This window comes from Phyllobates terribilis, unplaced genomic scaffold (genome assembly GCF_046119375.1).
Source record: "Phyllobates terribilis strain yellow unplaced genomic scaffold, ASM4611937v1 Scaffold_10__3_contigs__length_209671492, whole genome shotgun sequence".
Taxonomy (NCBI): Eukaryota; Metazoa; Chordata; class Amphibia; order Anura; family Dendrobatidae; genus Phyllobates; species Phyllobates terribilis.
Window position 1 is genome coordinate 207,322,913 of NW_027362770.1, and position 17,036 is coordinate 207,339,948.

At 49.9% G+C, this 17,036-nt stretch overlaps 1 protein-coding gene across 2 annotated transcripts in view; it reads right to left on the reverse strand.

The window, feature by feature from the left end:
* The window catches only part of PTPRO (protein tyrosine phosphatase receptor type O), a 621,455-nt gene that overhangs the window by 138,806 nt on the left and 465,613 nt on the right, over positions 1-17,036 (reverse strand). For both annotated transcript variants that reach the window (XM_073650602.1, XM_073650601.1), the window contains one exon: positions 16,763-16,853. In XM_073650602.1, the coding sequence (XP_073506703.1) occupies positions 16,763-16,853 (91 nt within the window). The remainder of the gene's footprint in view (positions 1-16,762; positions 16,854-17,036) is intronic.

Sequence of the window (17,036 nt, forward strand, 5' to 3'; positions counted from 1 at the left end):
AGTCCACACACACACTGCCTGTGCCATACAGTCCACACACACACACAGCCTGTGCCATACAGTCCACACACACTGCCTGTGCCAAACAGTCCACACACACACACACACTGCCTGTGCCATACAGTCCACACACACACACTGCCTGTGCCATACAGTCCACACACACACACAATGCCTGTGCCATACAGTCCACACACACACACAGCCTGTACCATACAGTCCACACACACACTGCCTGTACCATACAGTCCACACACACACTGCCTGTGCCAGTCCACACACACACAGCCTGTACCATACAGTCCACACACACACTGCCTGTACCATACAGTCCACACACACACTGCCTGTACCATACAGTCCACACACACAGCCTGTGCCATACAGTCCACACACACACTGCCTGTGCCATACAGTCCACACACACACTGCCTGTACCATACAGTCCACACACACACACACTGCCTGTGCCATACAGTTCACACACACACACTGCCTGTACCATACAGTCCACACACACACTGCCTGTACCATACAGTCCACACACACACTGCCTGTACCATACAGTCCACGCACATGCTGCCTGTACTATACAGTCCACACACACACACACTGCATGTACCATACAGTCCACACACACACAGCCTGTACCATACAGTCCACACACACACTGCCTGAGCCATACAGTCCACACACACAGCCTGTACCATACAGTCCACACACACACAGCCTGTACCATACAGTCCACACACACACTGCCTGTACCATACAGTCCACACCCACACTGCCTGAGCCATACAGTCCACACACACACACAGCCTGTACCATACAGTCCACACACACACAGCCTGTACCATACAGTCCACACACACACTGCCTGTACCATACAGTCCACACACACACTGCCTGTACAGTCGTGACACATACAGCTGCAGCGACACTAACATAGATGCTGAGCACGCCGCAAACACCTGAGCATGCTCGCCGAAAGGGTTAACAATACACGCTCGCTCATCACTAGTAGCATCTCATCAGCAAGCACGGGTAATATTATTACTCATTGAAGATTTTTCAACAAAATCCAAGTTCTGAATTCAAGGCTTGTTTCTGCTTGTAAATGAAGTGCAATCCCTGTGTTTTGCTACGTGAGTTTTTTTTTACAGAGAAATCTCCCTAATTCTGAAACATAAACTGAAGTATTTACCTGACAAAGTGTGCACAAAATTAACGTAATTAATCAGCATAATTTGTTGGTCCCTTTTCATTGCTCCAATAGTCTAATATTAGACGTGTACAGCTGAGTACAGTGGCCGGCTGCAGGTGCTTGTGGGAACTGGTTCTACCTACATTTTCTGGCCTCATCCTATTTTATAAAGGCATGTGGCCTTTTTTCACCTTTAAGAAAATAGGTCTCTTTATTTTGGAACTTAAGTTTTGCAACTGTCTGACTACGTCCAGCCTTCTGTGTCATGTCAGGGCGCCAGTGGAATTGTCGCACCAAAGCAGACTAGGTTATCCATCACAAGCGTGGAAAATCTAACATTCAATCCGGCATAGATCAGTGCAGACTTTCATGCACCAATAGGGAGGAATGGTCGCAGAATATCTCATCTCAATCCCTTAAATGCCGAGTTTAAAGGCGTAGACTAGTATTGTTGAGTACTCATACAAGTCTATGCCATCAAACTCCGCATTTAAGTGATTCCGATAATCTGCGATCTTTGATAAAGATCCGGGATGGGTCGAAACGTTACTTTTTGTCGCTTATTGTCTCATCTGATTCAACCTACCTTAGTGTACATACATTATTGAATAAAATCATCCTGAATAAAATCATCTTGCAAAACTGATTTTGAGAGTGCGGTGGACATTGCTTTTTAGACGTTCATGCACTGGTGGCTGATGCCAATAATTGGCCATACCATCTGTCTGACTATCTGTTGACTGTCGTCTACACCATGTTGCTGCCATTCCACAATGGCTGGTGGATCACATTCTGCTGGGAATCTATTCCCTGTCCATCATGTCATTTATACTGTAGTACTGCTGCTGGGGCTGCCATTGTTGGCCATAACCGGCCAAGCATCTCCTGCCTGCCCGGTCCTAACTCTCTACCATGCTGCTCCTGCAACAGTCACTGCACAGCTACGCCAGCCACATATCTCCTGGCGGCCCACTGTGTTTTATAGTGATAAACTGTACTGCTATTGCCAGAGCTGCCATTGCTGGCCCTAAACTGTCTCCTTGCCTGCCTGCTGTCTACCGTGCTGCTCCTGCCACAGGCACTGCACAGCTGAGCCAGCTGCACATCTCCTGCCTGCCCCATCCTAACTCTCTACCATGTTGCTGCTGCCAGAGTCACTGCACAGCTACGCCAGCCACACATCTGCTGCCCCGTCCTAGCTCTCTGTCGCTGCCAGAGTCACTGCACAACTACGCCAGCCGCACATCTGCCTGCCCTGTCCTAGCTCTCTATCATTCTGCTGCTGCCAGAGTCACTGCACAGCTACGCCAGCTGCACATCTCCTGCCTGCCCCATCCTAACTCTCTACCATGTTGCTGCTGCCAGAGTCACTGCACAGCTACACCAGCCACACATCTGCTGCCCCGTCCTAGCTCTCTGTCGCTGCCAGAGTCACTGCACAACTACGCCAGCCGCACATCTCCTGCCTGCCCCATCCTAACTCTCTACCATGTTGCGGCTGCCAGAGTCACTGCACAGCTACACCAGCCGCACATCTCCTGCCTGCCCCGTCCTAACTCTCTAGCATTCTGCTGCTGCCAGAGTCACTGCACAGCTACGCCAGCCGCACATCTGCCTGCCCTGTCCTAGCTCTCTATCATTCTGCTGCTGCCAGAGTCACTGCACAGCTACACCAGCCGCACATCTCCTGCCTGCCCCGTCCTAACTCTCTACCATTCTGCTGCTGCCAGAGTCACTGCACAGCTACGCCAGCCGCACATCTGCCTGCCCTGTCCTAGCTCTCTATCATTCTGCTGCTGCCAGTCACTGCACAGCTACGCCAGCCGCACATCTGCCTGCCCCGTCCTAATTCTCTACCATGTTGCTGCTGCCAGAGTCACTGCACAGCTACACCAGCCGCACATCTCCTGACTGCCCCGTCCTAACTCTCTACCATTCTGCTGCTGCCAGAGTCACTGCACAGCTACGCCAGCCACACATCTCCTGCCTGCCCTGTCCTAGCTCTCTACCATTCTGCTGCTGCCAGTCAATGCACAGCTACGCCAGCCACACATCTCCTGCCTGCCCCGTCTTAGCTTTCTACCATTCTGCTGCTGCTAGAGTCACTGCACAGCTACGCCAGCCGCACATCTGCCTGCCCCGTCCTAATTCTCTACCATGTTGCTGCTGCCAGAGTCACTGCACAGCTACACCAGCCGCACATCTCCTGCCTGCCCTGTCCTAACTCTCTAGCATTCTGCTGCTGCCAGAGTCACTGCACAGCTACGCCAGCCACACATCTCCTGCCTGCCCCGTCTTAGCTTTCTACCATTCTGCTGCTGCTAGAGTCACTGCACAGCTACGCCAGCCGCACATCTGCCTGCCCCGTCCTAATTCTCTACCATGTTGCTGCTGCCAGAGTCACTGCACAGCTACACCAGCCGCACATCTCCTGCCTGCCCTGTCCTAACTCTCTAGCATTCTGCTGCTGCCAGAGTCACTGCACAGCTACGCCAGCCACACATCTCCTGCCTGCCCCGTCCTAACTCTCTACCATTCTGCTGCTGCCAGAGTCACTGCACAGCTACGCCAGCCGCACATCTGCCTGCCCTGTCCTAGCTCTCTATCATTCTGCTGCTGCCAGTCACTGCACAGCTACGCCAGCGGCACATCTGCCTGCCCCGTCCTAATTCTCTACCATGTTGCTGCTGCCAGAGTCACTGCACAGCTACACCAGCCGCACATCTCCTGCCTGCCCCGTCCTAACTCTCTAGCATTCTGCTGCTGCCAGAGTCACTGCACAGCTACACCAGCCGCACATCTCCTGACTGCCCCGTCCTAACTCTCTACCATTCTGCTGCTGCCAGAGTCACTGCACAGCTACGCCAGCCACACATCTCCTGCCTGCCCTGTCCTAGCTCTCTACCATTCTGCTGCTGCCAGTCAATGCACAGCTACGCCAGCCACACATCTCCTGCCTGCCCCGTCTTAGCTTTCTACCATTCTGCTGCTGCTAGAGTCACTGCACAGCTACGCCAGCCGCACATCTGCCTGCCCCGTCCTAATTCTCTACCATGTTGCTGCTGCCAGAGTCACTGCACAGCTACACCAGCCGCACATCTCCTGCCTGCCCTGTCCTAACTCTCTAGCATTCTGCTGCTGCCAGAGTCACTGCACAGCTACGCCAGCCACACATCTCCTGCCTGCCCCGTCTTAGCTTTCTACCATTCTGCTGCTGCTAGAGTCACTGCACAGCTACGCCAGCCGCACATCTGCCTGCCCCGTCCTAATTCTCTACCATGTTGCTGCTGCCAGAGTCACTGCACAGCTACACCAGCCGCACATCTCCTGCCTGCCCTGTCCTAACTCTCTAGCATTCTGCTGCTGCCAGAGTCACTGCACAGCTACGCCAGCCACACATCTCCTGACTGCCCCGTCCTAACTCTCTACCATTCTGCTGCTGCCAGAGTCACTGCACAGCTACGCCAGCCACACATCTCCTGCCTGCCCTGTCCTAGCTCTCTACCATTCTGCTGCCACCAGAGTCACTGCACAGCTACGCCAGCCACACATCTCCTGCCTGCCCCGTCTTAGCTTTCTACCATTCTGCTGCTGCTAGAGTCACTGCACAGCTACGCCAATCACACATCTGCCTGTCTGCCCTGTCCTAGTTCTCTACCATGCTGCTGCCAGAGTCACTGCACAGCTATGCCAGCCGTGCATCTGCCTGCCCTGTCCTAGCTCTCTACCATTCTGCTGCTGCCAGAGTCACTGCACAGCTACGCCAGAAGCACATCTCCTGCATGCCCCATCCTAACTCTCTACCATGTTGCTGCTGCCAGAGTCACTGCACAGCTACGCCAGTCGCAAATCTCCGGCCTGCCCTGTCCTAGCTCTCTGCCACTATGCTGCTGCCACAGGCACTGCACAGCTATGCCAGCCGCACATCTCCTGCCTGCCCTGTCCTAACTCTCTACCATGCTGCTGATGCCAGTTACTGCACAGCTACGCCAGCCGCACATCTGCCAGCCCTGTCCTAGCTCTCTACCATTCTGCTGCTGCCAGAGTCACTGCACAGCTATGCCAGAAGCACATCTCCTGCCTGCCCCGTCCTAACTCTCTACCATTCTGCTGCTGCCAGTGTCACTGCACAGCTCCAACTACACATCTGTCTGCCCAGTCCTAGCTTTCCACTATTCTGCTGCTGCCAGAGGCACTGCACAGCTATGCCAGCCACACATCTGCCTGCCCCGTCCTAGCTCTCTAGCATTCTGCTGCTGCCAGAGTCACTGCACAGCTACGCCAGCCACACATCTCCTGCCTGCCCCGTCCTAACTCTCTACCATGCTGCTGCTGCCAGAGTCACTGCACAGCTACGCCAGTCGCACATCTCCTGCCTGCCCTGTCCTAGCTCTCTACCATTCTGCTGCCGCCAGAGTCACTGCACAGCTACACCAGCCGCACATCTCCTGTCTGCCCCGTCTTAGCTCTCTACCATTCTGCTGCCGCCAGAGTCACTGCACAGCTATGCCAGCCGCACAACTGCCTGCCCCGTCCTAACTCTCTACCATTCTGCTCCTGCCACAGGCACTGCACAGCTACATTAGCCACAGATCTGCCTACCCACTGTGTTTTATAGTGCTAGGCAGTACTCCTGTTGATGGGAAACATACTCTCCTGTTTAGTTTCCTCAAGAAAAAGCTCTCAAAATAGGGTTATCTTTTGGAAAGACTTGGTGACAACAAGCAAGAACTTCTTTACATTTCTTACAGTACTCCTGTTTTGACTCCAGAAAAAAAGTGGATAATTTTTTGAATGCTGGATAAAAAACTCTATGTAATTGCCTAATCATGTTGTGATGAGCAAACCAGCTGCAGAACCCAAAAAGGAAGTTCTCACTTCTAATTGAGAAGCCTTAACTTCACCTTCAAAGCAGATCAACTATTTTGTCTTCATATTAAAAGGGGTTAATTTTTAGATGGGTTGATAAAAAGCTTTTATAATTGCAAACTAGTTGAGGACCCCAAAAAGGGGACCCTTTTTTTTCATTCCAACTTAAGAGGCAATTACTTCTCCACATTCAAAACAGTGCACTTGTTTTTCTCCCTAATTAAAAAGGGATAATTTTTGAACAGCTTATAAAAAAGATATCACTTTTTTCTTTTGCAAAGTGCTAAGCTTTCTATACTCCCCAAACAGCCATAAAATTGTTGCACCCAACTGGATGAAAATGTCACGGATTCTTCCATTAACACCACCTGGGTATTAACACTATATGCATTTGCCACCCCCCAAAAGGGATAATTTTTGCACCGTACAATTTCAGTAGCTGATAAGTCTGATCCAGCATTGGTCATATGGTGTTGGTCACCTTCGGTTAGCGTCCATTTTCCTTTAGCCAGATAGGCTGATGTCATTTGTACATTGTGTTAGCATTACAGACCTCAGAACACGTTCATCGGTCTCCGACGGAAGCTCGCGTTGAGCTGCACAGATTTCCCAGGCAATTGGAGGCATTTTATTTACGCAATTTGAATGAAGTTATTTTCCACAAATCAATTTTTGGGGGAAAATTTGTCGAAGTCTGAGAATTTGAATTTTAAAAGATCTTCTCATCTCTACATGTGATGCATCATTCACGTCACTTGACCGCTGCTGCCCATCATGGGCCTCAGTCAGGTGACTTAGGAACAGAACGTCATTTTAGGGTATTTGGGGGTAAGAACAGATGAGTGGGCCTCAGTTTATCATTTTCAGGCTTCTCCTATGTATGTGTTATGGTTGTGAGTAGAGATGAGCGTTGTTCTACTCGAACTGTTCGCCAATCTCAAATTCGAGCTGTTTTGGGCGGTGTTCGAGCCGATCGGCGAACACGAACAATTTGAGAAAAATTCGGCTGTTCGAGGTTATGTTCGATAACTGTTCGTGCACCAAAATCATAACTGGATTTTTTCTCAGTAATGATGAAAATTAATGTTAATCCGCAGTTTGAGTGTACAGCGGGGCGGGGGGAGGGGCAGGGGATGGATCTCTGCAGGAATAATGAAGATCTCCATTTTTTTTCTCTCTTTCCCGCATTTGCAGTGGGGAGGTGCAATCTGTCAGCCTATCAGCAGCGCACACACGGAGCGAAGTGCTTTTTTTCACACAAGCAAGGGCATGTGTGATTGGCAGTGTATGTCACATGTCCTTGCCCTATAAGACCAAGCCATTTTCCCCGTCGCCACCATTTTCTCACTGCTGCAGCTGCGTGTTAGACGGCACCGCTGTTGCTGTGTGCGCTATACCTTGTTAATTTCAAGCCAATTTTCGCACAAATCTACAGATAGCTTGGGAGTAGGGAATAGTTGTGATTGCAGTCCTTTTAAGGACTAGGTTACAGCATTTCCTACGACTTTTATCAGGCAGGTCTGTGCTCTTAAATAGATAGATTGTGGGAGTAAAGACTAATTGTAATTGCAGTCCTTTTCAGGACTAGGTTACATCAGTTCCTATCAGTTTTTGCCAGGCAGGTCTGTGCCAGTGCTGTGCAAGTTTTTTTCACAGCATTTGGCTGAATCTAGCAAAGCTAATCCTTTTTGGCCTATTGCAGAGTGTGTTAGTCAGTGGAGTAGCCTATCTGTGTTGCAAGATATACCACCTGTGTATAGAATACCAATTTTTTTACTGCACCTAGTGAAGTAAAATCTTTTGGGCATAGCATCATTCTATTAGTCCATCTATACTGACCTCCATCAGGTTGCAAACTGAATATAATTTTTTTCTGCATCTAGCTCTGAAAAAATATTTGGGCTTCTAGCGGTGTGTGGGACTTGGTCTATTAGTCCATCTATACTGACCTCCATCAGGTTGCAAATTAAAAATAATTTTTTTCTTCATTTAGCTCTGAAAAAATATTTGGGCTTCTAGCAGTGTGTGGGTCTTGTTCTATTAGTCCTTCTATACTGACCTCCAGCAGGTTGCAAATTAAAAATAATTTTTTTCTGCATCTAGCTCTGAAAAAATATTTGGGCTTCTAGCAGTGTGTGGGACTTGGTCTATTAGTCCATCTATACTGACCTCCATCAGGTTGCAAATTGAATAAAAAAAATTTCTGCATCTAGCTCTGAAAAAATATTTGGGCTTCTAGCGGTGTGTGGGACTTGGTCTATTAGTCCATCTATACTGACCTCCATCAGGTTGCAAATTAAAAATAATTTTTTTCTGCATCTAACCCAGCCAATAGTTTTGGCCTAATACCACAGTTTGGCCACTCAGCTCTGCTCGGTTACCATCCATTGTTTTTTTGTGCAAACAACTCCAGAGTTGTGAATTAGTTAACCACCAAAATGAGTGGAAAAAGGCCTGCTGCTGGTGGAAAGGGGAATAGGTGTGTTGGGAAGGGGAAAAAAGGTTGTGTCCGTGGGGTAGGTGCAGAAGAAAGACCATCTTCCAGCCAAACTAAAATGTCTACTTCTTTTAGCGGACAATGTGATAAGATCCCTTTCTTACGGCCACGCCAATCGCTACAAATTCCAGATGAGGCACAAAAACAGCAGGTGCTTCAACGGATATCAAGTGCTCCTTTAAGTGGGCTCTCCTCCACATCAACTTCAACATCACAAATACTCCAGTCCTCAAAGGTGTCACCCAAATCGCACTTGCTTCCTCACAGCTCCCAAATCTCCAGCTGCCCGTCTGAGTATGAGGTAGAACAGATGGTTGAGTCTGCAGAGCTGTTTACTCATACTATAGCCTGGGAATCAGAGGTCGACTCCAGCGCTTCTGTGAATCCAGACGAGGAAATGATCTGCACTGATGCCCAGAATCTTTATGAGTCGGATCCAGGACCAGATGCAGAAGGTTCTGACCATAATGTAGACCCTCATTCCCAAACTGTAACTCCTGTTGGTGGAGACAATGAGGAAGACGATGATAAGACTCAAATACCTGATTGGAGCGACAACTTTAGTTTTTTGTCAGGGCAGGAACAGGTTGGCTCTGAGGACGACGGGTGTGATAACGCACAGGGTGATGATGATGAGGTCGGAGATCCCACTTACTGTCAACCCACAGTCAGCCAAGAGATGAGGTCAGCAGAGGAGGTGGAGGAAGATGCTAGTGACGACGAGGTCAGGTTGCGCCTTCCTGGACAGAGACGTAGTACTGGAAGCACGTCAACAACTGCATCCTCAAACACAACTCTGCCTCTCACCACAAGTCGTGGTGGCTCTTCAGGTCGCATGGGTGCTAAGCCTTGCATAGCCTGGGCATTTTTTCAGATCGATAAAGATGACCCAACTCGTGTTATCTGTAACATTTGTCAGCAAAAGCTAAGTAGAGGCCAAAAAATACATAGTTTGAGTACTTCATGCATGAACCGGCACATGGACATGAAGCATAAGTTGCAGTGGGAAGCTCAGTGTGCTACAATGCGGTCTAGCCGGCCGGGCCAACCACCGTTTGCCATATCTTGTGCATCCGCGGCCTCTTCATCCTCTGTGACTGGGGGGACAGCAGTCACACCTGTTTTGGGGCGCAGACCTGCCACCTCTTTACCCGCAACAGCCAGCGTGATTGGCAGGTCATCATTTTCTTTGGAGGTGGTAACACCAGCTGGTCTTGAGCGCTGTCCGACATCGATAGCACCACCTTTGGATCAAGGCAACCTAACATGTCCGCCTGCATCTTCCTCACAGACCGTCAGTTTGCCGGGGACACCCTTATCAACCCCGTCTAAGCACAATAGCCAGCCCTCGGTCCCTCAGATGTGGACAAGTAAAAGACCATTTCCTCCTAGCCATGAGAAAGCTAAGAGGTTGAATTTCACCATCTGCAAGCTCTTGGCTACCGAAATGCTGCCTTTCCGCCTGGTGGACACAGAGGATTTTCGAGACCTTATGTCCGTCGCAGTGCCCCAGTACCAGATGCCCAGTCGGCACTACTTCTCAAAGAAAGGTGTGCCTGCGCTCCACCAGCATGTCGCACACAACATCACCGCTTCTTTGAGAAACTCTGTGTGTGACAGGGTGCATTTCACCACAGACACTTGGACGAGTAGGCATGGACAGGGGTGTTACATGTCGCTGACTGGGCACTGGGTAACTATGGTGACAGCAGGACAAGGGGCTGCTGTCCAAGTCTTGCCGTCCCCACGAGTTGTGCGTCAATCCTCTTTATGTCAAAGTTCCTCCACTGCTTCTGCCTCCTCAACCTCCTCTCGGTCTTCCACCTGCACCCAAAGCCTGTCTGGTCATGCCACAAGCTTTCTAACTGCGCAGAAGGGATCCTGCACACCTCCTTACTATGCTGGCAGTAGGGCTCAACGTCATCAGGCGGTTTTTACATTGAAATGTCTGGGAAATGTGAGTCACACAGCTGAGGAGTTGTGGTCAGCTCTGGAGAACCAATTTCATGAATGGTTGTCTCCACTGGACCTGAAACCAGGGAAGGCCGTGTGCGACAATGCTGCAAACCTGGGTGCGGCCCTTCGCCGGGGCAATGTCACACACGTGCCTTGTATGGCTCACGTGTTGAACCTGGTTGTCCAGCAATTTTTAGCCCACTATCCCAGACTAGATGGCTTTCTGCAGAGGGCACGGTCGCTGTGTGCTCACTTCCGCCGTTCGCATCCCGCAGCTCAGCGACTTACATCTCTACAGAAGTCGTTGGGCCTGCCACTTCACCGGCTAAAATGCGATGTGCCTACCCGGTGGAATTCAACTCTGCACATGTTGCAGCGACTGTGGCAGCACCGACAAGCCCTGGTGCAATACGTTCTGACGTATAGCCTGGGCCAACGAGATTCAGAGGTGGGGCAAATCACGCTGGAGGAGTGGTCTCAGATCAGGGACCTATGCACCCTTCTGCACAGTTTTGAAATGGCGACGAAGATGTTTAGTGCTGACGATGCCATTATCAGCATGACTATTCCGGTGATTTACATGCTGGAGCACATGTTAAACAGAATTCGGAGTCAGGTGGTGGCACAAGAGGAGGTGGAGGAAGTAGAGGAGGAGGAGTTGTATGCGGAAGGGCTAACATCTGCAAGGTCCAGACGGTCGGCAGCACCAAGGCGGCAGGCATGTGAGGGTGGGGGAGATGATTTTACCAGGGCGCATGGTAGCAGCCAAACTAGTGAGGAAGGTGCAGGAGCCCAGGAAGAAGTGGAGGACGAACTGATGGAAGACTCATCAGATGAGGGAGACCTTGATCACATTTCTGTTGTGCGAGGTTGGGGGGAGAGGACAGAGGAAGGAAGCATGATTGCTACCTCGCCACCAACACAACAGGGACTTGGTGCTCCTGGATGCGCAACACACATGAGTGCCTTCTTGCTGCACTACCTGCAACATGACCCTCGAATTGTGAGAATTAGAAATAATCCTGACTACTGGGTTGCCACACTGTTAGATCCCCGGTACAAAAGTAAATTTGCAGAAATTATTCCTGCCATAGAAAGGGATGCACGCATGCAGGAGTATCAGCAGAGACTGTTGCAGAATCTTACATGTGCTTTTCCACAAAATACCAGTGGTGCACGTAGTGAATCTTACAGTTCTAACTTGCCAACCGTGGGACCGTCAAGTGTTCAGCACTCAAACCGTAACAGAACCACAGTATCTGCTGGTAACATCAATTTTGCGGAATCATTTCACCACTTTTTTAGCCCATCCTTTGCAAGGCCACAGGAGACAAGAAGTCTGACACATAGTCAACGCCTAGAGACGATGGTACAGGAGTATCTCCAAGTAAACATTGAAGCCACGACTGTGTCACTGGACCCTTGCTCTTTTTGGGCTTCCAATCTGGATAAATGGCCGGAGCTCGCCACTTACGCCTTGGAGATCTTGTCATGCCCCGCAGCCAGCGTTCTGTCTGAACGTGTGTTCAGCGCTGCTGGTGGTGTGCTGACAGATAAGCGCACGCGGCTCTCCACTGATAATGTAGACAGACTCACGTTCATAAAGATGAACAAATCATGGATCCGAAACGACTTTTCTACCCCTGTGTCATCCTGGGGAGAGTAAAAGCTTGATGATTGGTTAAAATCACCCTACCAACCGTTTTAAGCTTTCAAATTACTAATCATGTTTATCTGTATCTTGACTGGAAAATAATTTGGGCTTTGTAGCAGTGTGCAGCACTGATCCTATTAGGCCATCTATAATAAGCTCCACCAGATTTAAAATTAAAAATAATTTTTAGCTGCATCTAGCCCGGAAAATAATTTTGGGGCTCCGAGATGCGCAAGGCACATAAGTGCCTTCTTGCTGCACTACCTGCAACATGACCCTCATATTGTCAGAATTCGAAGTAATCATGACTACTGGGTTGCCACACTCTTAGATCCCCCAAACTTTTCGATCAACCTTTTCATTTTAATAAAGACCAAAAAAATGGTCATTTTTGAAATTATAAGCATTAGCAGGTTGTTAGAAACTGAAATCAAACAGTTTTCAACTCAAAACTTTATTCTAGGTGATGTTACATTTTCACATAGGACCCCTTGTTCGAAAGGAGCTTCTGAACTCTCTCGTCCATTGAATTTGTCAGGTTTTGGATGGTTTCTGCTTCAATTGTTTTGCATGAGGACAGAATACCCTCCCAGAGCTGTTGCTTAGATGTGAACTGCCTCCCGCCATCATAGACACTCCTTTTAATGATGCTCCAAAGGTTCTGAATGGGGTAGAGGTCAGGGGAGCATGGGGGTCACACCATAAGTTTGTCCCCTTTTATGCCCATATCAGCCAGAGATGCAGATGTTTTATGTGCAGCATGAGATGGTGCATTATCATGCAGAAAAATGATCTTGCTGTGGAATACACGGTTCTTCTTCTTGAACCATGGCAGGAAGTGCTGTTTGAGAAAATCCACATACATTATGGAGTTCATCTTTAGCGCCTTCAGGGATCCTAAAGGGGCCGACAATCTCTCTCCCCATGATTCCAGCCCAAAACATTACTCCACCTCCTCCTTGTTGGCGCTGTAGCCGTGTTTGCGTGGGGTGTCCATCAACCAGCCATCCTCCACTCCATCCATCTGGACCATCGAGCGCTGCACGGCACTCATCCGTGAACAAAACAGTTTTGAAATCAGTCTTCATGTAATGTTTGGCCCACTGGAGCCGTTTCTGCTTGTGTGAAGTGGATAGAGGAGGTCGACAGGATGGCATATGCACAGCTGCAAACCTCTGAAGGACCCTGCATCTTGTTGTTCGGGGGACGTTGGAGGCACCAGCAGCTTCAAAAACTTGTCTGCTGCTATGACAAGGCTTTTTTGCCGCTGCTGTTTCAACCTGACGTAATTGCCTGTAGGAAAGAGTCCTCAATTTGCCCTTATCAGCACGCACACGTGTGTACTGTGAATCAGCTACATACTTCTTGATTGCCAAGACACTTCATCCTGATCATCGCACAATGTTGATTGTAGTCATGCCTTGACCTAAACACTCCACAATTTGTTGCTTCTCAGCAGCCGACACATCCTTTTTCTTTCCCATTTTGGCAGAAAATGTAGGCTGCTTAATAATGTGAGAGAGCCTTCTTAAGTAGTCTTGCCTTTCATTGGACACACCTGCCAAACTAATTAGCACAGGTGTCTGCAATTGCTTACAGTGATATAAAGAGCCCTGACACACATCACCATCAATGAGTTTAACTGACAAACAAACAAATTCTTCCCTTATCACTCCTAAACACTTTTTGCATAATAATTTGGAACGCAGTGTACATGTGCTTTTCCACAAAACACCAGCGGTTCACGTAGTGAATCTTACAGTTCTAACTTGCCAACCGTGGTCTGTATGGAGTTGTTCAATAAAGGGCCCAAAATTAAGATAACATAGATGGGAGCGGTCTCTATGAATAGGAATTCCTAAGTATTTGATACCCTGTGAGGGCCAGGCAAAGGGAAAGTTGGACTGGATGGAATCCTGTATGGATTTGGGGAGGGAGACATCGAGGGCCTCAGACTTCGCTGCATTGATTTTAAAATTTGACCATGTAACAAAGTGATCTATTTCAGCCATAACAGCAGGGATGGATATATGTGATTGAGTGATATATACTAGGACATCATCAGCAAATAGAGAGCACTTGTACTCGGTGCCTCCCACCTCAATCCACCTAATATTGGGGTTATGGCGAATTGATGAGAGCAGGTGCTCCGTCACTAGGATGTATAAGAGAGGGGACAGAGGACATCCCTGCCTTGTCCCATTGGTGATTGTGAAAGGTGATGAAAATGTTCTGACGCACCCCCTGGGCCTTGGGACACCCGGAGCCGGACCCTTTTTGGTGGATGCTGGTGGTTGTAGTCTTCGTGGCAGCGATCCGGTTCCGTGGCTCAGGGCGGTCAAACCAGTGGCGGAACTATTTATGTGGTTTTGATGTTTAAATGTCCGACTACGCCACCCGTGGATTGCGGTCAGAGTGAACCGCCGCTACAGGGCAGACCGCTAAGGCTGGTGTTGTGGGTGCAGCAGAGCGTAGCATAACTCCCCACGGGAGGAGTATAGCCTCAGGGCAGTGTATGCGGAGGATGGGGGTGATGGTGCAGGGCAGCAGCAGTAACGACACGGAGTCAGTGATGCAGTTCAGGGCCTTTACTCACAGTTCTTATTATCCAGACCACGTCTGCAGGTAACGGCTGCCCACGTCGTACTGTGCTCACCAGGTGAGGGGCTCAGACAACTCCCAGATAACTTTGGAGCGCTTCACAGGACCCCCTTTGTGTGTCCTTTGTCTGGCCTTTCTTACCAACACTTCTGTCCGGCTGCCTCGGGCCTCCTCTTGATAAACTTGGCGCCAGTTTCCCTGACCCTATGTGGTGCCTTCCTAGCGGGTGGAGCAAGGGGCTGCGCCACATAAAATGTCAGAGCCTCCGGTTTCTAGCTGAGGGTCGTTTCCTGCCTCCACTAGTTCGGGGACCGGTCTCCCCCTTTGGCCTGACCCCTCCACGCAGGTGGATTCGGGCGTGCGGTGGCGACTCGCCCGTCCGCACCCCTGGGATCCCTTCATTCCTCGTTCCTGGAGCCTTCTCCGCTCCTCTTCCTTCCTTCTCCCTCTTCCAGGCCTGGGCCTCTGTTACTAGGCCCGCCTCCGGAGCAGAGCTCATGCAGAGCCCCTGCTCCCTGCCACTTCTGCTCAGACTTCTCTGCACTGAACTAAGATGGTGCCCACCTTTTATACTCCCTTCTCAATGCACCCAGGAACTGCTTCCTCCCTGCTCCTGCACTACAGGGTTCCCCTTCCTCAGTGTTCCCTCCCCCCACTCCAGCCAGGGACAGGGACTGTCGTGCCCATCTCAGGGGCATATTGGTCGCCCTGCCCCACGGCAATGTGGTGTAATGCATGCAGGTGTCGGGTCCTGATCCACACTCCATCCTTACCTGAGAGTGAGATATCACACCTCTGGGTGAGGTGCAATACGTCTGTAGCAACCGAGCCCTCGGTGCTACAGTTCCATTTATCTTCAGCCTAGGTGACGTATTGTGATACAGGGCCGTGATTTTGGCTATAAAAGGGTCCCCTAGACCCCTACCCCAAGCTTTTTAAGAGAATCATATATGGCGTGCCAGGAGACTCTATGGAATGCTTTCTCAGCATCCAACGAGAGTATCTACTTACAAATTTTTAACTGCATCTAGCCCAGGAAATACTTTGTGCCTAGTAGCAGTGTCTGCTAGTCAGCGGATTATCCCGGCTGTTAAGCAAGCTACACCACCTGTAGTTTGGACACTTAATTTTTTCAAAGGAAATGCTTCGGGACCACGGGATACTTAGTGAAGAGCATCAGGAGGCACCCCAAGGCATAGGGGCTGGGACTGGCACTAGGATGCCTTGCGGTGGACAGCCGAGCTCGATCCTTATAAAAGCTTTTTAACTGCAGCAGCTTTAGTGGACGCTACTGGAGCTGGAATTACGCGGCTGCTGGCATGAGACTTGCCCTCCAATAGATCCTTGTAAATGGATTTAAAGTGTATTCATTCAAATTAGAGGGACAATTTAAATTAAAAAGCTTAGAGCTGCCTCCACCACAGGGGGGCTCTCTCGACCCACCAGCGGACAGGCACCAGTATTGGGAGAGGGGGGCTGGCCGTCAGGGTTCACCGCGGCTCTGGCACAAACCCGGCGACACGGAGGTGGCACGGGCAGGAGCGGACTGGCCGTCTCGGCTTCTCACTTTTTGGATTTTAGAAGGGCATGACATGCCTATATCTGTGTCTCCCCCTCCTTTTACTCCTCCACCTCTTTTCTTTTCGCATGACTATATGTACTTGTCACTTTTCCATGTGTTAGTTGTGTCTTCTGAGCAGTTTGTCAGCTTTTGGACACCTTTGAAGGTGTTTTCTATGTGTTTCTATGTGTTTTTGTTTGCCTGCCATTGGTTTTAACGGTGTTCGAAGGTGTTCGACGAACAGTTCGACGAACAGTTCGGCGAACACACGGGTGTTCGACGAACCGAACCGAACTCGAACACTACGGGGGTGGCTCAACACTAGTTGTGAGGCCTCTGGATGATACCAGACAGGCGGGGTAAGGTCTTGTCATGGTGCCCCTCTATGAGTGGTGGCGCCTCATTTCTGCATCTACTCACATGGTAATATGTTTGTATAGCGGTTTTTACATCTGTTTCCAGGGAGGTCGGCAGCGCTGTGTGGAATATCCAGGCCGATCATCTTCAGCTCCTGGAAAAGACATGGCGAATGGTCACAGGGTGATACATGATGGGTGATGTCATGTCTAGAGGTTTATGGCCGAGCTCTGGTAGAGCGGACCCGCTGAGGGCTTACGCTGTGGGATGCTATAGGGGTGAATTACATGTGCACCTAGCAGACCTCAGCTCAGGACCCTCCGTCATCGGAGACCAC